The sequence below is a fragment of the Centropristis striata genome, chromosome 21 (genome assembly GCF_030273125.1).
Source record: "Centropristis striata isolate RG_2023a ecotype Rhode Island chromosome 21, C.striata_1.0, whole genome shotgun sequence".
NCBI lineage: Eukaryota > Metazoa > Chordata > Actinopteri > Perciformes > Serranidae > Centropristis > Centropristis striata.
Window position 1 is genome coordinate 20,305,946 of NC_081537.1, and position 25,915 is coordinate 20,331,860.

Genomic DNA, 25,915 nt, shown 5'->3' on the forward strand with positions numbered 1-25,915 from the left:
TATGGAGAAGCTGAAGGGCCCTAACGAGGCTTCATGTGATCCAGGAAGCTCTTAGCAGAGAGGCAGCAAGCTGCAGGAGGACCACACTGAACCCCCAAATCATATTTCCCTTCCATTATCATTGCCAGATAGGGCATTTGTGCTATATTCATATAGTGTTCAAATTATCAATCGTTGATAAACCGCTATCAAGGGCTGGAGCCTATCACAGGACTGACAGACAGAGACAGACAACCATTCAAAATGTCATTCACTCCGATGGGCAACTTAGAGTCACAAATTAAACCCGTAAAGAACCCACACTGACACAGGGAGAACATGTAAACTCCACACAGAAGAGCTGCAAGCCAGATTTGAAACTGTGACCCTCTTGCTGTGAGGCAAAATTGCTAACCGCTACACCATCGTGCAGCCCCCTCAGGCTGTACAGTGTTTGGTAAAATGTCTATGAATTATTGATCATCCTTGTGGTGGCAGTTTCATATTATAGCCATAATATAATCGACCGTTTCTCTAGTTTACTGATGAAGTCACACTGTTCCTACATGTTATCAATGTTTAGTCTAAGCATGGCACCAGGTGTGCTTCTCTCTCCCTGACAATATGCCTTAATATTTGATGCCTGGGGAAGTTTTGGTCAGAGATGATTTGACCTCTTGCCTGATTTGTTCTCCTTTTCATTCTCTCTTGGTCAAGCATCTGCAATTTTAATCCTTTCGACTTATGATATTGGCCTAAAGATGATGAGTATAACTAAGATTATGGTCTATAAAAATGTGATGAATTAGTGGTATGGAAGCTACAAATAACCACAACTGTGTGTGATGACGGCTGCTCTGTTGGAGGAACACACTGCTGAGACACAGTCAGTGAAACTGCATTTCTTATTTCCTCACTGACAGACCTATTGAGTGGTGGAGTGGTCAAAACTGTTGACATGCAACAGGAGTTTAAGGATATTTCTATATTTCTATATTTATTCATGGTGAACTGTTGGTGTGGAAATGAAGCTTGTGCACGTCCATCCAGCTCCACAATGATTGAGATTTATACAACAAAACGGAGCATACATGCAGCTTTATATAGCGTGCATATGCACATTTTTGCCAAATAGAATTGTATGCATCAGTGTGACTGTTCTAGGTTTTTTATGGTATGTTTTGAATCTTATACATTTTCCAGGATGTCTGGCTGGAAATCTTTTTTCCCATATTTATTTTTTCTCTTAGAACGAGAAGGACCAGAAATTTATTTCCTGCCTTTGGATTGATATTGTGAGTTCTCTCTGAGGAAGAAAGCACTTTTTGATTGAATTAATTCCACCCCTCACTCTCACTCTCACTTTTTTTTTTTTTTTTTTTTACTTCATATGCATTTTGGCCTTCTTTTTTTTCCTCTCTAGGTGTGGCAAGATGAATCCCTTTCTTGGGATACTTCAAAGTCCTGTGGTATTCAGGACATTCTTCTTCCTACTAAAGAAGTGTGGACACCAGATCTTACAATTGAAGAGATGTAAGTTTATGTACATGTATATTTGTGTGTCTATGTTTCTATCTATTATTTGTGTCACACATAATAGATAGAAACCTTTACCTTTTATCAAATTAGTGCCCCCCCCCCCCGTACTCATAACTCATAGTGCACTGTATTTCGTCATATTTGTCAGTGTGAATGTATTCAAAATAACAATGTAAGTACAGAAGTTAGCAAATTGAGCATACATAACTTTTGCTAAACAGTAGCCACTGTGGCTACAATTGAAAAATGGTCAATCCTAAAGCGAAGTGTAACAAATAGTGAAGTCGTAAAGAAATAAATTGACTGTGATCTCAGTTATTGAGCACTATTTATCTTAATTTAGCCACATTAGCCACTACCAGTCAAAAGAGATCGAATAAGACTGTAAAAGCAAAAACCCACAGTAAATAAAGGTATTTGCATTGTAATTCACAGAGAATATTAAGAAATGTTGACAAATATTTTAACCAGTTTGAGTTCACAAAGTAGGAACAAGCAGATTTAAGCGGGCTCACACAGATCTGGAAACAATTTTTTATATTTAAAGAAGAAAAAATATGAAATTAGGACATCTTCCCCCCAAATGTCTTCCGCCAGGAGTGAACCAGAGATAATGCAGTTATATGATATGGTTCATAGTTCATAGCATATACTCACTGTATTTTACATTAAGTTACTGTATGTTGTATAATAGAAAAGATACAAAATTATGTAAAATTCTGTTAAAAGCATCTGTGTTTGTTCTCATACAGGACAGAGAAGGACAAGGCCCTGCCGAGTCCTTATGTATTTGTTGAATCTATCGGTGACGTCACATTGAGGATCACAATGGTGGTGACCAGCACCTGCAGGATGGAAGTTTACAAATTTCCTTTCGATTTTCAGAGTTGCAACTTGACTTTCAAATCTGTCATACACCCTGGTGAGTCTGTAACCTGTTGTGTTTAAAAGTTTTTTTAAATTATGTTCCCATGTCTGTTTTTGTTTACATTTTTGTGTGTTTTTTAATGACTTGAATATACATATTATTTAGTGCGTTTTGTCAACTTCTAAGGACACCTCACAGTTGTATTGTATCTCCCACCTTAGACACATTTATTGAACTTAAAGAGATGGTTAACGCCAGTTGGACCAACGATTGGGCTAAGAAGATAATGCAGACAGGGTCAGAGTGGCTGTTTGTCGACATAAAAACCAACAATAAAACTGTTGACAATTTTGGCTTCAAACAAAGCATGTTGGTTTACACTGTAAGTATTTCTGCATCCAAACAGACAGGTATAAAGTAAATTTTCATCTCTGTTTGTCTCAAGTCAGTACAAGTTCTATACCGAAGTATTTTCATTTTAAATTTTAACATTTGCAACTGCAGCAAAAGTCTGGTGAGAACAGATGGTGTTACCCAAACTGTGTTACAATGGTTTAACATCCTAGCCAACTCATTTTCATAATACTAATTTTACCCTTAATGGTAGATTTCTGTAATGTTGGCAAAATAAAATATAAATTAGTTTATAATATAAGTATTTATATATCCTGTTTGTCATTGTTTTGTCTTTTGTTGTTGTTGTCTTCCAAGTAATTACTTTGGGTGCAACTTGTCCCTTCTTGCATGAATTAATCAAAAAATTATAAATCCCTATATCTACAGATAAAGATAAATATCCATGGTTTCCAGTGACGCTGTTCTTTTTTTCCCAATGAATAATGGAGTGCACTTGAATATTTTTACTTTGGGTACTGAAGTATATTTTACAGCTATTGGTGGCTGGTTAAACGCTGCTAGCCTAGCGGCCAACGCAGCTTGCCTTTTAGGCTACGAACGCCAGCGGCTATGCCCCCCAAGGTGGACTACGGTGAACTGAAGAAAGTCATCGATGCTCTGAGAGATGAGGTGGCTGCTGTGAAGGAGAAGCAGATCGAGATTCACAGACTGCTCGAGAAGTTGACCGCCATCGACACAGAGAACAAGAACAGAGATGAGAAAATCAGAGAGCTGGACGACAGGATGACAAATCTGGAGTAAATATTCTCGGATCAATGATGTTATCATCTCTGGGCTTCGCATCCGACCCCGGTCATTTGCACGAGCAGTGGCCACTAACAACGGGTCCCTGACAGAGCCAGAGGAGGAAGATGTGGCTTCTACGGAGCAATAGGTGGTAGCCTTTCTACAGGCTAAGGACATCCACCTCGACTGCAACCACATAGAAGCTTGTCACCCGCTGCCCTTGAGAAAGCGCAAAACGGAGTGCATCAACGACAACAGAGATCAGAGATCAGAGATCAGCGATCCGACACCCCGAGAGTTTTCCTGAGATTCACTAACAGAAAGCACAAAATCGCACTGCTGAAGGAGTGGAAGAAGCTGAAGGGGACGGATGTTTACATGAACGAGCACCTGGTCAAACGCAATGCCGACATAGCCAAAGAAGCACGCGATCTGAGAAAAAACAAGAAGATTCAACAAACCTGGACGAGGAATTGCAAAGTGTTCATCAAACTCAACGGCGATACTCCAGAGGAGGCCAAAGTGATGGTCATCAGGAGCAGCGAGGAGTTGGGCAAGTACTGACATGGCATCTGTCTCACATCACGCTAAAGTGTCCATCTCACCAGACACTGACACTCTACATTCCAACATGCTTACTGTCAATTCACACCAATCCCAGGATGACATTACCCGTTTATCTGACTTGATTAGTGATTACGAGCATGTATAGCTGAAAACTTCTGAATACACAGATCACCAAACACAGGATATTGATCATGATATAGACCCGGACAATAACTTTTTCTTCAACCTCAATGAGAACTGTCATTATTACACTAGTGAGCAGTTCAATGCAAAAAATGACTGTACTGGTAAACTGTCAATAATTCACTTTAACAGCAGGCATTTGAGCAAAAATTTCCATGCAATCAAGGACTATTTACATACATTTGCCAATCCATTTCATGTAATTGCTATATCTGAATCCTGGATCACTGAGGGGGAGGAGACCAAATATACTCTAGAGGGCTATGACCTGGTTAACATCAACAGACAAAATAAAGGAGGGGGAGGAGTGGGGATTTTCGTGATCAATGCTCTACAATTTCACATAGTTGATGAAATGACAGTAACAATGGACAATGTACTGGAATGCATAACAATAGAAATCTGTATGGAGAAAACAAAAAACATCATAATAAGCTGTATTTACAGAACCCCAGGGACAAGTATTGAAATCTTCACGAACTGGATTGACTCTATGTTCTCAAAGTTATGCAACAAAGTTGTTTTTGTTTAATATAAATCCACCAATTTTAATATAAATCCTAAATCCAAGTAATTACTCAGCCATTGATACTTTTATTGATACAATGTACAGTGTGAGCCTGTTTCCCAAAATCACCAGGCCCAGTAGAATCACCTCCTATTCTGCCACCCTAATTGACAACATTTTCACAAATGACATTGAAAACAAAACAGAGAGTGGTTTATTAATCAGGGACATCACTGACCACCTAACAGTTTTTGTGGTGTACAAGGGTAATTATAAGATAACCAGGACAGATAGGCCAAAACAGTACAAATGCACAAGGACAGAGGAATTGTTGAATTGAAATAACGACTTGGGGGAGCTGCAATGGGAGGTGGTCTATGAAAAGGGTGATTCAAACAGTGCTTACGACACATTCATGAGGATTGTTATGACATTGTATGATAAAAATTGTTCTGTAAAGGAGTGGAATTGCAAAAAGAATTACACCAGTTGTCCCTGGATCACAAAGGGATTACAAAATGCCTGCAAAAAGAAAAACACACTCTATAGAGAATTTATAAGACTGAAAACAGTAGAAGCAGAAAACAAATGCAAAAAATATAAAAATAAGCTAACTCATATTATAAGGGCAAATAAAAAAAGAGTATTATAAAAAAAATCTGGAGGATAATAAAAACAATATCAAAGGAATGTGGAATCTTTTAAACAGTATTATAAATCAGTTTAGAGTGTTACACTGTTTGCAGATTACCCCACAGCTCAGACACAGGATGAACTCAAGTTTGACTGAAAAGTGTTCCAAATGTCAAGTAGAGGTGGGAAGCTATAGGCACTCTATCTGGTCATGTATCATATTGAGGAGTACTGGGGAAAAATTGTTAGCAAACTTAATTTGATTTTTAATGTCCAGCTTGGTGCTGATCCACAGGTTCTGCTTCTCGGTTTACCCAGTCCTCATATTAAAGGGACTCATCAAAGAAGGCTGCTCAGTATTCTCACATTTGCTGCTCGAAAGAATATATTGCTCAGATGGATTGATAATGCACCTCCAACAATTGGGGGTTGGCACAAAGTGATATTTGACCTAATACCAATGGAATATCTAACACACAGATTTAAATATAAGATGGATGACTTTTTAAAGATCTGGGCACCCTTCTTTAAATACGCTGGTAAACGACTCACAACTATTGTATTAAAAGGGATGATAGATGGCAATGAGGGAAACTGGCTAACTGATGTTTTTAGGTTATAAGGAAGGACATTAATTCACTTGATATTATTTTTAATTATCAAAAAAAATAGCTTTCTCTCAAAATGGAAATTGAGATTTTTGGAAAAATTGTTTTTTTTATTTTTTATTTTTTATTTTTAACGACTCTTCACTTCTCTTTTCAGGATGTGTATTTCCTACATCACTGTCAATTGTAATGGGACAGAGCATTTTCATTGTAATGTCTGTATTACGTAATAAGTAATTGGATATTTGTTTTCTGTGGCCACAGTGTGTTGTTTGTTGTTTTTGTCTATGTTGGAAAATGCAATAAAAAATATTTAAAAAAAAAAACAAAAACAAAACAGTATTATAAGAAAGAACTCTGCTTCTGACAAGTATCCGCAATACTTTATTGATAAGGACAAAGTGAACTATAACATGGAAGAAGTAGCTAACAGTTTTAATAAATTCTTTGTCAATGTGGGGCCAGATTTGGCAGAAAAAATTCCGGATCCAGGGACAACTGGAGAAAAGATGGAGAAACTGGTAGATAGAAATCCCAGTTCAATGTTCTTGAAGGCAGTAGACGATGCTGAAATTTAGGACGTTGTGAACAACTGCAAAAACAAAAGATCCACTGATTTTCAAGACATAGATATGGCTCTAGTAAAACTGGTTTAACCGGCAATTGTAAAACCGCTGACTCATCTATTCAATTTATCAAACATAACATCTCCTTCCACTGCTTTGCCGACGACGTCCAGCTATATCTGCCTCTTAAGGTTGATGGGCAGGCTGCACTCCAGCCATTGCTTGATTGTCTGGCTGACATCAGATCATGGATGGGTGCAAACTTCCTCAACCTTAATGAGAGCAAAACGGAGATCATTATTTTTGGAAAAACCTCTCCGGCCTTCTCCACTGATGCCCTAGGCCCTCTAGCCTCCAACATCCGGCCCTCTGTCAAAAATCTTGGCGTGATTTTTGACAGTGCTTTTAAGTTTGAACAGCAGGTTAGTGCAGTGGTAAGGAGAAGCTTTTTCCACCTGAGAACTCTAGCCAAGACAAAAGCCTACCTGCCTCAGAGTGACCTGGAGAAAACTATCCATGCCTTCATCACATCACAACTGGACTACTGTAACGCCCTCTACACCGGTATGGATCAATTGCAGCTTCGCCGCCTGCAGTTGGTCCAAAACTCAGCCGCCAGACTCCTCACCTGCACTAAAAAACATGATCACATCAACCCGGTCCTCGCATCACTCCACTGGCTCCCCATCCGTCACCGCATTGACTATAAACTACTTCTAACTGTCTACAAATCCCTCCATGGTCTGGCCCCTACATACCTGTCTGACCTTTTGCACCACCACACCCCCTCCAGAGCTCTACGGTCAGTTGACCAGCTGCTGTTGGAGGTGCCCAGGTCCAGACTAAAAACAAGAGGCGACAGGGCCTTCTCAGTAGCAGCCCCCAGACTCTGGAACTGCCTCCCCCTCCACATCCGTGCAGCGCAGTCCCTGAATGTCTTTAAATCTCACTTAAAAACCCACCTCTTTTCTCTTGCCTACAATTAAAGTTTTTTGTTGTTGTTTTTGTTTTTGTTTTGTTTTGTTTAGTTTTAGTCTCTTTTTTACCTTTGTCAATTCTGTATTTTAATGCACTTTTTGCACTTTTATGTGAAGCACTTTGGTGCGGCTCAGCCGTCTGTAAATGCGCTATATAAATAAATTTGACTTTGACTTTGACTTTGACTTTATCATTTCAAACCGGGACATTTCCGGATGGAATGAAGACTGCTAAGGTTATACCATTATACAAAGCTGGGAGCAAACACAACTTCACAAATTACAGACCTGTCTCTTTACTTCTGCAATTCTCCAAGATTCTTGAAAAACTCTTCAACTCCAGGTTAGATGCTTTTTTAGAAAAGCATCAACTACTTTCTGACAGTCAATATGGATTTAGATCAAACAGATCAACATCATCAGCAATAATAGAATCAATAGAGGAAATCACAACGGCTATAGACAAGAAACAACAGGCAATTGGAGTTTTTATTGATTTAAAAAAAGCATTCAACACAATCAACCATGACATATTAATTTGCAAACTGGAAAAGTACGGAGTAAGAGGAATGGTTCTAGATTGGATAAAAAGTTATCTTAACGGGAGAAAACAGTTTGTGAAGTTGGGTGATTACTGCTCATCATGCTTGGACATTGCTTGTGGCGTACCTCAATGGTCAGTACTGGGTCCAAAGTTGTTTATACTGTACATTAATGATATATGCAAAGTGTCCAAGCTACTGAAATTAGTCCTGTTTGCAGATGATACAAACATATTCTGCTCAGGAGACGATCTCGCTGAGCTTCTGAAGGATCTTACTGAGGAAATGATCAAACTAAAAAACTGGTTTGATTACAGCAAATTATCCCTAAACCTGGCCAAGACTAAAATTATGCTATTTGGATATGGCAAAAGAGATGTGCAGGTAAAGTTTGAAATAGATGGGGTGGAAATTGAAAGAGCACACGAAATAAAATTTCTTGGACTTATGATCGATGATGTAATCAGTTGGAAATCACACATAAAATATGTACAAACCAAATTGTCAAAGAGCATTGCAGTAATAAACAAAGCAAAGCAGGCTTTGGATCATAAATCACTCCACACTCTTTACTGTGCACTCGTTTTGCCATATCTAATGTACTGTGTCGAGGTCTGGGGGAACAACTACAGAACCTCATTAGCACCAGTAACTATCCTGCAGAAGAAAGCGATTCGTGTCATTCATAAGGTTCGATATTTGGACAATACTCATTCATTATTTCTACAGTCAAAAATAATGAAATTCTCTGACATTGTGAAGTTTCAAACTGCTCAGGTAATGTACAAAGCAAAAAACAACAAACTCCCAAATAATATTCAAAAATTATTTAATGAAAGACAGCTTAGTTATAATTTGAGGGGGAAACTAAATTTTGACAGGTTCAGCATTCGGACAACCAGGAAAGGCTTTTGCATTTCAATTTGTGGGGTGAAGCTGTGGAACAGTTTGAATATGGAGATCAAGCAATGTCCAAGCATGAAACAGAGCATGGCTTTCCAGAGTTACAGTAATGAAGGAGGGCTTTGACATCTCATTACTTGTTAACATGACAAGTTAAGTGTGTGATCAGCAGTAAGCTATTGGTCTTAAGGGTGGTGTCGCGTGCTGTGGTGGCTCGGCCTTCTGCCATGGCTGACTCCACAGTTGCTGTGGTGCTGGCAGTCGGAGTGGCTGACATTTTCAGTGTGTCAGTGAGTAGGAAACATGGGTATGTGTAGGATTATGTATAAGTGTATGGGTATACAGGAAATGTATTGGTACGTTTGTGTGCATCTATGTGTACTGGTATGGCGTACAGATATGCAAGTGTTTGTTTGTACGCTTGTGTGCATCTATGTGAATCGGTATGGTGTACAGATATGCAAGTGTTGATACATAGAATTGATATCATGAAAATGACACATTAGTATGACACAGGTAGTTTTGAGTTTGAGTTTCGATTTCTGACCTGTTAATATTGTTTAAAGAAGTGGGGTGGGATTGAACAAGTTTTTACTTCTTCCCACCCCTTTTCAAATATGTTGTGGAATTTTATAGAGTGCTTGGCGGCCTTATCAGTGCAGGAGTCACTAGGGCTGACTCCTGTTGATGCATTATTATTGTATTGTTGTTGCATATTTGAAATAAATCATTCATTCACATTCATTCATTCATTCATTCACAGACTGTACCCCTCCTCGTTCATTTATTTTGACCCTGACCCTGACATATAATTTAACAGATCACCATGAAGAGGCGGTCTGTCCTCTATGTCGCCAACTTCTTGCTGCCGGTCCTGTTCTTCTTCTGTCTGGACTTGGCCTCCTTCCTGATCTCAGACAGCAGGGGAGAGAAGCTCAGCTTCAAGGTCACTGTGCTGCTCGCTGTAACTGTGATGCAGCTTATTCTCAATGAGATTCTGCCCTCCTCTTCAGACAGCGTTCCACTTGTTGGTAAAGAAACTCAGAGTTTTACCTTTATTGGACTGTACTTCATATTAGCAGAAACAGTAATGAATCACTGTGTTGTTATTTGTTCACATTAATAATTTCACCTTCTCCCTTCAGCTGTCTACTGCATTGGGATGTTTGGTTTGATGATGATTAGCCTCTTTGAGACTATTTTGGTGATGTATCTGATGGGGAAAGACATCGAGGCAGATGAAGACCAAAGACCAAAGAGTGAGGATTGTGAAGATAAACGGAGCAAAGTCAGCTGCTGCTGTAAAGGTGAGATTAAACATAAATCCCAAAACACTCTGGATCTCAACTCTACATCCTCTGTGCTAAAACTGTCAAATGTGTCAAACATGTCCTTTCAGAGCTGAAGAAATGGACTCACTGTGCTCATGTTTGTGATGTGTCTGTTGACGAACCTCCATCTGAACTGCTGTCAGCAACCAAAGAGGTTAGAATTAGGCTGCATTTTAAAGGTTCAGTTCACCCAAATTAAAAACCGACCTTCTTTTTTGTTATCACAGTGGACCTAAAAACTGTAATGTCAAATGTACCGGCTGTTCACTAAATGTATTCTACAGGGTAACAGCAGAGAACTGACGGAGGAGTCTGTTGCCTTGGAGAAGCTCTCAGGTGAGATGAAGGAGGTGATTCAGCTCCTTAACAGCAGGGAGGAAGCAGGAAAGCTCGGCTACTGGACCAGAGTGGCTAAAACAATCAACAAAGTTTTCTTCATTTCCTATGTCACAGTGGCCGTTGTGTTCTTAGTTGTTATCTTTTCATTATGGAACAGTGAAGCATACAAGTAGTGGTTAAACTTAAAAAGCATGTTTAAGACATATTTCCATTTGACATGGACTTTAACAGATCTGTCGGTTCACACCTGTAGTTCAGTTCCATCATTCTGGACAAAAGAAAAGAAAAAGCCATTGTTTCTCTATATAAGACATTTTCAGAGAGTTTATAATTACTTGTTATAAACCAGCTACATGGACCCACAGGCATGGTCATTAATCATCTTAGTCAGTCTTCCTGCGGGGCCAGGACTTACAACTTTTACAACTTTTATGCTCACACTATACGGATCAATTAGACTGCCATGGTTTCAGAACATAAGCAAGGAGTCGCCTTTTTTTTCTGTCCGATGACAATTCAAATACAGTTTTTTCAACTGAGATGACTGCATTCTCAACAATATTGGGGTTGTAATGGGGTTTTGCATGGAAGGTTAGATATACGTAGTCCTTCAGTAGTGTTGTATGTTCTGCACATGGTCAGACATATAACACATAGTCGATATTAACCCATTAGACCAGTCTGGTTGTACTATAAAGTTGTAGTTATATATGCCTCTGATATGTGTTATGCACAATTGTGCTTAATTAGTCCATCATACACATAATGATTTATTTTTTTTAAATGCATGAGTTGCTTTTTAAATATTCATATCAAGTTCTCTCTCTGTGTATCTCTGTGGAAATACAATGTAGTTGATGTTGCCTGTTCATGTTTTTTCCACATCTATGGTAAATCTACACCTCAAGTTAAGCTACATTATGTATTCACATTATAGAATAAAAGTCACCTGGTTCTGAAAACGTATATCAGACTTCATACTCCTAAAATAAATAATAAGGAAAAACTTTGTTGTTATTCTAACTTTTCCGTCAGTTTGTATGTTTCAGTATTTGTTTAAATAGATTTGGATTATGCAGATGGTTGAAAATATAAAAGTTTATAATTGAGGAAACATGAATGCAAATACTTGCATACAGGACTAGGGTCACAAAATGAGGTCACAAATTTCTCTGGAAAACACTGAAACCCAACAAGGAACTAATTCTTCACCAAAAAGATTTCTGCTTCCCCTTCCAATCTATGGACTCTGTAGTAAAATACTGGGCTAGATCAGATAGTACAAGCAAGATAGTTGCTTGAACTTTCATTGATGGCTTCTGATCTGATGTGTGTTGTGATATGTATTTAGTAATACCATTTGAAATTGAAAATTTGAGACTGATTTAGGTAAATTTGTTATCTTTTCTCTGTTTTACAGAGTGGTGTCCCATTTTAAGGTGACTTGAGGTGATCAAGTAAATCAATATTTATTTGTAACCCCCCTTGTTGACTACATATTTTGGTGTCCCATGAGAGGCAAAGTACAGTTGTGAGTGAGATGCCAACCTCTTCTATGAAAGACGTTCCAAATTCCTCCAACCACTACTACTTATGAATATGGTAATTAGATGAGAAGGTACATTTTAAATCAATGTTTCAAATGGATGATTTAGTATCCATGAGTATTCTATTTAGTATTTCGAGGTGATTTCAGTAAATCAAGTCATACCATATTTTACCATAATTAATAATTATTTACAACCATTGTTAATAATTCTGATAGCCATCTAAACCCACTTTTGAGTCCTTACATTATTTTTGGTACCCTGTAGAGAGACACATTTTTTAACCCCCATGTTCCCTAAAGGTCACTGCATGATAGTGGATTGTGTGTGTGTGTGTGTGTGTGTGTGTGTGTGTGTGGTGAACACAGAACATTGATAAATATTAGATCCTGACCGATCAGCTGGTCTGCCTCTGGAGATTTAAATAGTAAACGAAGTTACACTGTTTTACCTCATGTGTAAATACACACAGCATTATCTGTTGTCTTTGAAGACACACTTGCCATTACTGCTGCAGTTAAATGAGCTGACCTTGTCTATTAAATAAAACAAAAAAACAGCACGAGTCAACCCTGAATCAATTCAGCTGGTCAGGGCCTGTTTTGTTCTAATGGGTGCGCAGACCTCTTGTACACATCTGCTTGGGAGTGTATTTAGGGTTTCACCCTTCACAAGCCACACGTTAGCTTCTAGAGCATTTATAATTTACCACTTAGGTAATTGGAATCATGTGCAAAAAGGGGGCAAACTGCAGTTTGCTGCAAAACATTATGGGGGGTTTGTGCTGCAATATCAATAGAGCAATATCCCCTCGTGAATCAGTCCTTACGACGAGGCAAACAGCAGTTGCAAATGATACGCAAGTCATGGTGCTTTCAGTGGCCGCAAACCAATCTTTGTGAATTCTCACAAAACACAAACTTTTATTACTTTCATCTGGGCAACGATGATGAATTTGGATTATTTTTTGACTCTCAGCTAACGTTCTGGTTGGTCAGCTGCTGTTCTGTGCTTTATTTCAAATGTGTTTAAATGTGTGTGTGCATTCATTTAGTGTCTCTTATATTTCTGCTAATTCACTCTTAATTTATTGCAGCTGCAGAACAATGAACGCATCTCATGGGACCCTGATCAATTTTGTTATCACTCAGATTTCAGCTCCTAGAGAAATGCTCTGGAGACCAGACCTCTTTATCTATGAGATGTGAGTCTGCAGCACACACACACACTCACACACACACACACACTGTACTTGAGAGCTGGTTAGCTTAGCAGGAAGAAAGCACTGGTCTGGTTTCTATGTAATGCTAACAAAATCCATCTACCAGCGCCTCTAAAACTCATTGTTTAACCTGTTATATCCTTTTTATTTATTTTGTAATGGTAAAACAACATGTTGTGGAATTATTTGGAGTTTTAATTGAAACTGATGGCAACAAAATAAACCCACGTTAATGTCAAATTATTTGGGAGAGTGAGGATTGTGAAGATAAACGGAGCAAAGTCAGCTTCTGCAGCTGTTCTAAAGGTGAGATTAAACATAAATCCCCAAATACTCTGGATACCAAATTATTTGGGAGAGTGAATAATATACATCCAGTCACTTTTTTCATTTCCACACTTATATCAAAATCACTGATAATGTTTTGTTTGGTGGTATATGGCTGTTAGAAATGAACTGTGTCAGAGAAGGAACAGGGAAGCTTGGGGCAGTAACCACTCACACCTGAGATTAATTGTATATTTATTGTAAATAAATGTAAATTGTAGGTTCTTCCCTTTCAGATGCAGCTCCTATATCGAAGCACTTAACTTGATAAAGTAAACAGCCACAGTAATTGAAGGAAGAAGTAAGAAGCTTTTGGTTTGATAGCAAAATGTATCTGACCACAGGCCGGTAAGTGTTGAAGATGTTGACAATTCCTGAGAACATTGATGCATTAGGCCTGTTTCTATAAGAAGACTTAAAAGAGACATTAAAAGGTTGGTAATAAAACTTGCCCATCCCTCTTCCAGTATAGGGCAGCTATATATTATTGCTGCTACAAACACACTTTCCGCACAACACGGAGAGGACACGGATGCTCGTTGACTTGCAGACCTCTCACAGTCATGATGCTGGCAGCTCTCCTCTTTCTGCTCTCCCTCACAGGTAAGCTGGAACAATTCTGTATGATACGTGCAGGTGTATATTAGAAATGCTCTGAGTGTGGCTAAAAAGGATTTCAAGATAATTTCTGCTACTTGGTATTTTAATCAAACACCATTTAGGCCTAGTTTCTAACAGTGTCACCAGGCTCCTGAAAGATGAAGCAAAAATAAAAATGTTTAACTTTAAAAAAAAAAGTCTAGTCACACAGATAGTCCTGGTTTTGTCTGTGTGCAATTTCTGTTGCTACCCAGTACAATGAAAGTGAATGGAGGTTTGTTTGTGACGCAGCATTAAAAAATGTAACTAAAAATAATGAAACAAGCATTATCCGTTTCCAAACACTGTTTGCTGTGTGGTACGTGTGTGGTTAATTAGGGACACTGTTCCTGGAAAGAATTTTTAAATTTCCCACTCTAAAGTGCTGTGAGCACCACAAACAAAATCCAATTAATCTTTATTTTATCATTATTTTAGGGGAGAGGCAACAATCTTGCTTAAAATTAGTTAAAAACAAACAGAACTAAGTAATAAAATGTTCATTCAGCAATTTTTATTTACTGACATTTTTTTTTAAGACCATGTTTTCAGACGTCAAAATACTCAACAGAATAAGATTTACAAATTGTGCTCTGAGAAACCTTTGTTAACAGTTCAACATCGTTGCTGCAGTTGAATCATTCTGTTCTCTGTCAGGTGGAGGTGCCTCAAATCACTCAGCGCCAACAGACCTTGATGATCTTCTGAGATCCAATTCCAGCTTTGAGGAAAGTACGTACGAGAAACAAACACTGCAAAAGTGCAGTTATTAATTGAATGAACATTTATTCCTGTAGCCTTAATTACAGAATCTCAAAATCAGTTTAAACCCAACAGAACTAAGTAAGAAAATATGACTTTTGGAATTTTAATAAAAGTTAGTATTTTTCATTTTTTTCAAAAATGCCATGTTTTAGTATGTCGGAATACATATATAAATGTAATGAAAATTCAAAACTGTGCTCAGACAGAGCTTTTACTTACAGTTAAACAACACTGCAATTGAAACATACTGTTTTCTATTAGATGGAAGTGCCTCAAATTACTCAGCACCACCATACCTTCTGGATGATCATCTGAGGTCCAATTCCAGCTTTGAGCAAAGTATGTACACGAAAAACAAATGTATATACATACGTATCTTTGTAAACAAATATATATTATCGTTATGATTTTGGTTATATTGCCAGCTTTAATCTCATCAGTTTCTTACATTGTTTATATGCATATGTTTGTTTATAAACCAAAGTATTGGACAAATCAAAATTATGACATGGAGTAAATTATTACAATTCATCATTTGCACCACATGAATGTCTGAACCATATTTGGACGATATCACTGTGTTGTTAGCATGGCTGAAAATCATCAAATCCACATGATGACAACCCTGAGGCAGTGGATGGATACAAAGATTGATCTGTAAAAAAAATAACTCAAACATTGGTTCTCTGAAAGTCTAATTGAACGGAAAATTGAGAGCATCACACTTTTCTTTTCTTTCCTTTCAGTAGTAGATTCTCTCATAAAGAATGTGTTGATGTTTTTGTCCTCCAAAGGTAACTGCACTTATCGGGATGTTTATAAGAACTTGAAGTTGAACAAACTGAACATGATTCAGCCTGGTAGATATGGATCACCCACAGAGGTAGAACTGGATGTTCTAATCTATGTCATTATTGATTTGGTAAGTGGTTGTTTAAACTTCTAAATTACAATTATTATTTCCAGTCGAGGAAGTTTTATTGGCTCCAATTTTCTCTGTTGTCTGTGACGTCACAGGATTTCACAGAATCACATTGCATCGACTGGAAAGCTAGTGCTCGGGCCAAGGAGCAGACGATTGGTTTTTGGTGTTTAAAGCTCAACCATGTAGCCATTTATAAAGCACTTTATAATTTTCCCTCACATTAGTACACATGAAGCTTAGTGGAGTGGTGTAGAATGGGCCAATGAAGAACACATTAAATGTTGGAGAAATATAGACCTTAGTCACAGGGTGGATACACAAATTATATTTAACTTCCAATATCATTGCCAGATAGGGCATTTGTGTGGTGGACAATGTGGTGGGCAATTGAGTGGTGGAGTGGTCAAAATTTGCAACATGCAAGAGGAGTTTAAGGATATTTCTATATTTATTCATGGTGAACTGTGGGTGTGGAAATGAGGCTTGGGCACTTCCATCCAGCTCCACAATGACTGACATTTTTACAACAAATTGGAGCATACATGCAGCTTTATGTAGCATGCATATCCACATTTTTGCCACATAAAATTGTATGCATCTGTGCCCAGTGTGTTCTAGGTTTCATGTTATATTTTCAGTCTTTTAACATTTTCCAGAATGTCTGGCTGGAAAGATTTTCACATATTTATTTTCTCTTAGAACGAGAAGGACCAGAAATGTATTTCCTTCCTTTGGATTGATATGGTGAGTTCTTTCTGAGGAGGAAAGCATTTTTTTTATTTAATTAATTCTCACCTCACTCTCATTTCTCATTAGTTTTGTTCAACTGCTTCTTGGTCTTCCTCCTCTCTAGATGTGGAAAGATAAATCCCTTTCTTGGGATACTTCGAAGTCCTGTGATATTTATGCCATTCTTCTTCCTACTAAAGAAGTGTGGACACCAGATCTTACAATTGAAGAGATGTAAGTTTTACATAAAATGATCAATTTTAATTAATCACTGGGTATAACAAGGCTGGCATGTACTTGAAGCTCATTAGATCAGTTGGTGATAGTCAGCCAGAGACATTACGCTGTATCTGCAGTATTTCAATTCAGACTGATAGATTAACCTAATTTTAACAACAGTATAGTGGTAAAAACACATGTATAACTTTTAACAATAGTGATAATAATAATAATAATAATAATAATAATAATAATAATAACTTAAATGCATATAGCACCTTTCAAGAAACCCAAAAGCACTTGTAGTTTGGTGTCCCCATTTCAAATGCAACTGCTGCAATTTTCCTGTCACGCCATTTTTATAGTTTGTAGTAGGTTGGTGGCCCCTCCTCTTCCGCTATGTGTAACATATCCAGCAATAGTGTAGTAAGAAATCCCAGTGTAGGTGTTAGACAAGGCAGTTCCAACTGCTTTTCTGTATTCACCAAGATTCAATCATACAAGCCTTAAACATCATCAAAAATAATGTTACAGATACCAAGACAACACACACACACACACACACACACACACACACACACACACAATGCTTTTATACATACAACTGGAATGCTGTTATACATACAACTGGAATGCTCATATACAAATACAATGGTTTGCTCTCACACACATTATGTGTGTGCTCTCATAAATACTACTGAGATTTCAGTGTAAAAGGAAGGGGGCTCAGAAGAGGAAGTGGAAAGGCTTTGGAGCGCACATGTCATCCCAGGAGCTCTCCGGTCATTTAACAGAAGCTGCTGCATTACTGAACTACATTTTGGCATCGGCAGAGACAATTCGAACATTGTCTAATGCAACAAAAAGGCAACAGTCACAGATGGCCTCAGGTGCTGACACAGTGGAGAGTCCAATGATGTCACTTTTCCCATCTCGCGGCAGCAGCAGCTGCAACAGCCACTATAACCAGCTGCTGGTCCGGTTCGGACTTCCGGCAGTATCGTCTTCAGCATCCACAACCTCAGCTTGTGGCAATTTCCCCTGAAAAGCCTGGAGCTTTTATTTGATTTTTACTTTTATTCTCTGTGTCTTTTTTCCGGCTGAGCCGGTCCCGACTTCCGTGCTGTGGTATTAAGCTCTGCTGAGCCTGCCCGGACTTCCTTGCCAGCACGGAAGTCCGAACCGGACCAGCAGCTGGCTGTGGTGGCTGTTGCGGCTGCTGCGGCCAGAGATGGGAAGATCGACATCAGTCGACTCTCCACTGTGTTGGCACTTGAGGCAACCTGTGTTGCCCTTTTGTTGCATTCGACAATGTTCGAATTGTATCTGCCGATGCCAAAATGTTGTTCAGTAACTCAGCAGCTTCTGTTAAATGACCGAAGAGCTCCTGGGACGACATGTGCGCCTCAGAGCCGTTACACGTCCTCTTACGAGCAGCCTTCCGGTTACACTGAAACGCCTTCCTTTTACACTGAAATCTCAGTAGTATTGATGAGAGCGTTTCAAGAATGTGTGTGAGAGCACAACATTTTAGTTGTATGTATAAAAGCATTTCAGTTGTGTGTGAGACAGCATAACATTTCAGTGGTGTTTGTGAAAGCATTTCACTTGTAAGTGTGTGAGGTTTTTACTATGTGCTTTGTTTTATATTTGTGTGTGAATGGTAATTCTGAATTATGCCCCTGACGGCCCCTCATAGTATTGTGTCATATCTGTCAGTGTGAATGTATAAATATATATAAATACGTCTATATGTTAAAATAAACACATGTGATAGGACATCTTCCCCCTAATGTCCTCAGCCAGCAGTGAACCAGAGATACTGCAGTTATATGATATGGCTCATTATTCATTGCATACTTTCAGTGTATTTTAAATTAAGTTTTTGTTATATAGTATAATAGATAAAACATTATCTGAAATTCAATCAAAAGCATCTGTGTTTATTCTCATACAGGACAGAGAAGAACAAGGCCATGCAGAGTCCTTATGTATTTATTACATCTGGCGGTCGAGTCATATTTAGGATCACAATGGTGGTGACCAGCACCTGCAAGATGGAAGTTTACAAATTTCCTTTTGATTTTCAGAGCTGCAACTTGTCTTTCAAATCTGTCATACACCCTGGTGAGTCTGTAACCCGTTGTGTTTAAACATTTTGTAAATTCATATACATTTATGTTCTCATGTCTGTTTTTGTTTACATTTTTGTGTGTGTTTGATGAATATACATATTATTTAGTGCTTTTTGTCTACCTCTAAGGACACCTCACAGTTGTATTGTATCTCCCACCTTAGACACATATATACAACTTAAAGAGATGGTTAACGCCCGTTGGACCAAAATGTGGACTAAGAACATAATGCGGACCCAGTCGGAGTGGCTGTTTGTCGACATAAAAACCAACAATAAAACTGTTGACAATTTTGGCTTCAAACAAAGCATGTTGGTTTACACTGTAAGTATTTCTGCATCCAAACAAACAGGTATAAAGTAAATTTTCATCTCTGTTTGTCTCAAGTCAGTACAAGTTCTATACTGAAGTATTTTCATTTTAAATTTTAACATTTGCATCTGCAGCAAAAGTCTGGTGAGAACAGATGGTGTTACCCAAACTGTGTTACAATGGTTTAACATCCTAGCCAACTAATTTTCATAATACTAATATTACCCTTAATGGTATATTTCTGTAATGTTGGCAAAATAAAATATAAATTAGTATATATAATAAGTATTTATATATCCTGTTTGTCATTGTTTTGTCTTTTTGTTGTTGTTGTTGTCTTGCAAGTATTTACTTTGGGTGCAACTTGTCCCTTCTTGCATGAATTAAACAAAAAATTATAAATCCCTATATCTACAGATAAAGATAAATATCCATGGTTTCCAGTGACACTGTTCTTTTTTTCCAAATGAATAATGGAGTGCACTTGAATATTTTTACTTTGGATACTGAAGTATATTTTATAGCTATTGGTGGTTTCGTTGAGCAATAATCTTTATTCATTATAGAGACTGGGGTTTAGAGACCCCTTCTCGTTCATTTATTTTACCTATTAGGCCCTCCAGAAAAATGCGATTTTGCGATCGCTGATTTTATTGCAAAATCAGCCAAATACAGCTGATTAATGCGCGAGTCAATATTTTTCAAAAAGGCCGCATATTGACCGCAATAATTGAATTTTCCGCGCAAATATGTGGGACTCGCTTGATTTCACAATCCCCGCACTTTTCTGCATAAAGTTGGGAAGAGAAAAAAAAGTCTAAATGAACCAAATGAACTGGTGATGTAATTCATATGCGGCTCGCGGCTTGTGACGTCATTGCCGCCGACACACACAAGGAAAACAACACCATAGCGTGAACATGTGGATTGGAAACATTCTATGGAAGGAGTCTATGGCAGTGATTCCCAACCGCTGTTCCGTGGCGTGAAGTGAGAGGCAGAACAATTAAATGCTCTTCCAACAGAGAGCAGTGCATCAGCGAATTTCGCGAATTCACGTGTAATCAAATTATATAACCGGAAGAGAATCAACATACCCTCATTAATAACTGGAGACAAATCCAGCGACTCCATCTTAACGAGCGCTAATGTGGTCTGCCGACTTATTAACTTGTTAACACGCCGGCCGACCTCGTTAGCGGCAGTTAGCTACAGTTAGCTCTGTAGCAGTACAGTGTGTATGTGAGGTGTCCACTTAGCGATCTCTGTTTGTTTACAACAAGCACCGGAGTGAGCGGTGTCAATGGGGTGAAAAGACAAGAGAAAACCTCTTACCTGTTGACTTCAGGTCTGTCCCCGCCCATCATCACGTCTTGAAGTTGTGAAATACGATCCGCCGTTAACCTGAGGTACTTTTTTTAGAAAATATACCGGATGTTTTATTTTGTTAAAACCTTCTGTGAAGTAACTTGGTTCTAGTATGCTTGTTTATCATAGGAAGTCTTTAAAATGGCTCTTTTTCATTCAGTAGCAGCATATTTTGCAACTTTGCATAATTCACAACTTTTCGCATAATTCGCAAGTTTCCGCAACTTCTCGCAATTTCACTGCATAAAATCATTTAAAAACCCCGCATATTTAGGGTGACCAAGCGTCCTCTTTTGCCTGGACATATCCACTTTTTACGTCCTGTCCTGGGCGTCCGGCCGGGTTTTATAAATTCACGAAAATGTCCGGTGTTCACTGTTAATCATAGGACCAGTACACGTGCACGTAAATTGACCGGCGCTTTGCACACAATTTTGCGAGACGTAATTACCAAGAGGCTGCCTAGTGGGCAGGTCAGCGCCGCGCACACACACAGAGAGAGACAGAGAGCAGAGCAGACAGAGGGCAGATCGAACAGCGGAGCAGCATTGCACGGGAAATGCTGAAGCGTAAGTGCAGCTTCACAGATGAACTGCAAAAAAAATTTCCGACGTATCGTCCCGGTCGGTACAGGTGGGAGGCGGAGTGCACCGTGTGCAATGCTGGCACATATGTCTCAGTGTCTAATAAAGATGCTGGAGATCTCAAAGCTCAAAGACAACTAAAGATGAAAAGTATAGATCCTTTTTGTTTGTTATGTTAGTATCTTTGTGAGACTCTTCTATTATTTATGTGATTGCAGTTATTAAGAGATATATTGTTGAAGCTAGATTTTCTAACAGAAGAGTTCATATTTAGAACATTATTTCATATTATTTATTCATTTATTTGAAAAGAGTCTACGAGAGCTATTATTTTGTTAAAAGTTTTTACAGATTTCATTTTATTTTCTTACAGAAGTTAATTTTGCACCATTGAAGCATAATAAAGCATGTTCATCAACCTCCGAGAAGCCTGTCTGAATTTGTGTCTCGAGGCCGTGCCGATTGTCCTCTTTTTTGGAAATCAAAATATGGTCACCCTACGCATATTCAATCGCAAAATCCAGGATTTTAGCCCGCAAGATCAAGGATTTATGCCCGCGTTTTTCTGGAGGGTCTAACCTATGTAAATTATTCCAGTGCCATTTGCACCACTGTAGACATGGGCAAGTTGGGACAGATTACCTTTTTGTTGATCTTGTTGTGTATTACATACCTATAACATAGATAGCCCCCCTGACCCTGACATATAATTTCACAGATCACCATGAAGAGGCGGTCTGTCCTCTATGTCGCCAACTTCTTGCTGCCGGTCCTGTTCTTCTTCTGTCTGGACTTGGCCTCCTTCCTGATCTCAGACAGCAGCGGCGAGAAGCTCAGCTTCAAGGTCACTGTGCTGCTCGCTATAACTGTGATGCAGCTTATTCTCAATGAGATTCTGCCCTCCACTTCAGACAGCGTTCCACTTGTTGGTAAAGAAACTTAGAGTCTTGCTTTTATTGGACTGTACTTCATATTAACAGCACATATAATGAATCACTGTGTTGCTATTTTTCCACATTAATAATTTCACCTTCTCCCTTCAGCTGTCTACTGCATTGGGATGTTTGGTTTGATGATGATCAGCCTCTTTGAGACTATTTTGGTGATGTATCTGATGGGGAAAGACAACGAGGCAGATGAAGACCAAAGACCAAAGAGTGAGGATTGTGAAGATAAACGGAGCAAAGTCAGCTGCTGCTGTAAAGGTGAGATTAAACATAAATCCCAAAACACTCTGGATCTCAACTCTACATCCTCTGTGCTAAAACTGTCAAATGTGTCAAACATGTCCTTTCAGAGCTGAAGAAATTGACTCACTGTGCTCATGTCTGTGATGTGTCTGTTGACGAACCTCCATCTGAACTGCTGTCAGCAACCAAAGAGGTTAGAATTAGGCTGCATTTTAAAGGTTCAGTTCACCGAAACTAAAAACGGACCTTCTTTTTTGTTATCACAGTGGACCTAAAAACTATAATGTCTAATGTTCCAGCTGTTCACTAAATGACTTCTGCAGGGCAGCAGCAGAGAACTGACGGAGGAGTCCGTTGCCTTGGAGAAGCTCTCAGATGAGATGAAGGAGGTGATTCAGCTCCTTAACAGCAGGGAGGAAGCAGGAAAGCTCGGCTACTGGACCAGAGTGGCTAAAACAATCAACAAAGTTTTCTTCATTTCCTATGTCACAGTAGCTGTTGTGTTCTTAGTTGTTATCTTTTCATTATGGAAAAATGAAGCACACAAGTAGTATTAAAGCTTAAAAAGCATGTTTAAGACATCTTTCCATTTGACATGGACTTTAACAGATTTGAAGTCTGTGTTCACACCTGAAGTTCAGCTCCATCATTCTGGACAAAAGAAAAGAAAAAGCCATTGTTTCTCTATATAAGACATTTTCAGAGAGTGTATTCTGACTTGTTATAAAACAACGACATGGACCCACATGTAAGATAATAACATTTAACAAAGGGAATTTGTCTATCTTGAACTTTATCTAACTTAAACGGGGCATGATCTGTGCATGGTCATTAATTATCTGCATTGTGTTAAATTTCATTAAACATTTTCATCAGTCTTCCTGCAGGGCCAGGACTTAAAATATTCAGGCTCACACTGTACAGATCAGTTATGCTGCCATAGTGTCTGTGTCAGAATGGAGACACGGACTCCTCTTTTTGTTCTGTTCGGTGACAATACAAAGAAGTTTATTCAATTGAGATGACCACATTCTTAACAATATTGGAAAAAAAACATTTCTGCATGGAAGTTCAGATATATGTAGTCCTTCAGTAGTGTTGTATACTCTACACATGACCACATGACTATCTAACACAAAGTCTATATTATTACATTAGACCTATCTGGTTTTATTATAAAGTTGTAGTAATATATGCCTATAATAAGTATGCACAATTGTTTTTAATCAGTCCATCATATGCATTATGATATATATTATAAAATAATAGAGTAGCTTTTTAAATATTCATATTAAATTGTCTTTTGTGAAAATGCAATGTAGTCGATGCCTTCAGTGCTTTCATTTGCTCAACCATTATACAAAGCATGTATACAACATTTCAAATGTACATTATATGTAGTTTAAGTTATTTCATGTTGTCTTTTATGGTTTTGGGGTTGTTGTTGTTTTTTTTTTTTTTTACATCTACAGTAAATCTCCATCTGCTATTAAGCTCCATTATGTATTCATATTATAGAACAAAAGTAGTTTGGTTCTGAAAATGTACACCAGTTCAAACTGCTAAAATAAATAACAAAGAGAATCTTTGTTTTCCTTTCTTTGTAAGTCAGTTTGTGTGTTGCACAGCTTGTTTAAATAGATTTGGATTGTGCAGATTGGTGACAAGGGACAAGTTTAGAAATTAGGAAACATGAATGGAGATAGTTACATACAGGGCAGAGGTCACAAAATGATTTGGTGAGTATAAAAGTACATGAATGATTGGCCATGTTACCAGATCCTAATCGTATTACACACTTCAAGAAGATATCTTGTTGGGTGAAATGCAACTCTGTGCTGCTAAGCAGATAGCATCTCTTGTGGCATTTACACTGTTCTTTTAGATGTGCTCTTACCTCTGCAGAAACACTTGTTACTACTGCTGCAGTTAAATGAGCCCATCCTGTCTCTTAAAAAAAAAAGAAAAAAAGACAGCACAAGTCTAACCTGAATCAATTCACCTGGTCACGGCCTGTCTCGTTTCAATGGGGGTGCAGACCTCTTGTACACATCCACTTGGGAGTGTATTTAGGGCTTCACTCCTCACAACCTACATGTTAGCCTCTAGAGCATAATTTGCCACTTGGGTTATTGCAATCAGGTGAAAAAAGGGGGCGATCTTGAGGCACAGGCAATACTTTATGGTTGGGTTTGTGGATCAATCTCTTTGTAAATCAGTTTTTAAGACAGCCAAAAGCAGTTGATGGTGCTATCAGCAATTCATGGTGCTATCAGTGGTCGCAATCCAATCTTTGTGAATTCTCTCCTGAATGTTCAGAATGTGAAATGTAACAAGTGTGTGTTTTTTGTATTCTTGTACTGCCTACAATGCCATTATGTCCTTTTTCACAGAAAAAATGGTAAATGGTTCCATTTCATACTGGTGGCTGAGGCTACCAGGGCACACTGGTGTCACCTGCCATCATTGGGAGTTCATTCACACACTGATGAACACAGCATCAGGAGCAATTTGGGGTTCAGTATCTTGCTCAAGGATACTTCGACATGTAGGCTGCCATGGTCGGGGATCGAACCACCAACCTTCCGGTTACTGGATGAAAGCTCTACCAGCCACAGCCAATCAAGAACATCCACCAGAACCTCAGATCACTGCCTCACCTCAGCACCTCAGCTGACCTTTCCCCACCCACACACCCACTCTCCTCTTTCCAGCTCCCCACTCTCTCAGAAATCTCAGAACTCATCCGGAGATCCAAGCCATCCACCTGTCAATTGGATCCCCTGCCCACACAACTTGTTAAAGCCTGCCTCCCTTCTCTGGTCCCCCCTCATTTCTGCCATATTCCACTCCTCTCTCACCACTGGAACTGTCCCTAAACCCTTCAAAACTGCTGCCTTTACCCCAACCCTGATAAAACCTGGCGCCGACCCATCCAACTTCAACAACCTCCACCCTATCTCCAATCTACCCTTCATCTTGAGTTACCTCCCAGCTCCACTCTCACCTATCCCACAATAATCTCTATGAACAGTTCTAGTCCGGTTTCCGCCCACTCCATAGCACTGAACAGCACTCATCAATATCACCAATGACCTCCTTATGGCATCTGAGTCTGGACTCCTCACCATTCTCATCCTCCTCACCCTCCTCAGCAGGATTTCTTCAATTGGCATCACCCACACTCCCTTGGACTGGTTCACATCCTACTTCTCCGGCCGCACTCAGTTCATTCAACTCAAGTCGCTCAAATCCATCCCTTCCTAG

At 38.8% G+C, this 25,915-nt stretch overlaps 1 protein-coding gene across 1 annotated transcript in view; it reads left to right on the forward strand.

The window, feature by feature from the left end:
* The window catches only part of LOC131959988 (5-hydroxytryptamine receptor 3A-like), a 28,600-nt gene extending 2,685 nt beyond the window's left edge, over window positions 1-25,915 (forward strand). Inside the window, exons 3-15 of the mRNA XM_059325198.1 lie at window positions 1,230-1,274; window positions 1,403-1,512; window positions 2,271-2,440; window positions 2,608-2,768; window positions 9,837-10,047; window positions 10,162-10,323; window positions 10,416-10,501; window positions 10,632-10,793; window positions 22,171-22,387; window positions 22,502-22,685; window positions 22,751-22,871; window positions 22,972-23,139; window positions 25,763-25,915. Coding sequence (XP_059181181.1) covers window positions 1,230-1,274; window positions 1,403-1,512; window positions 2,271-2,440; window positions 2,608-2,768; window positions 9,837-10,047; window positions 10,162-10,323; window positions 10,416-10,501; window positions 10,632-10,793; window positions 22,171-22,387; window positions 22,502-22,685; window positions 22,751-22,871; window positions 22,972-23,139; window positions 25,763-25,915 — 1,950 coding nt within the window. The remainder of the gene's footprint in view (window positions 1-1,229; window positions 1,275-1,402; window positions 1,513-2,270; window positions 2,441-2,607; window positions 2,769-9,836; window positions 10,048-10,161; window positions 10,324-10,415; window positions 10,502-10,631; window positions 10,794-22,170; window positions 22,388-22,501; window positions 22,686-22,750; window positions 22,872-22,971; window positions 23,140-25,762) is intronic.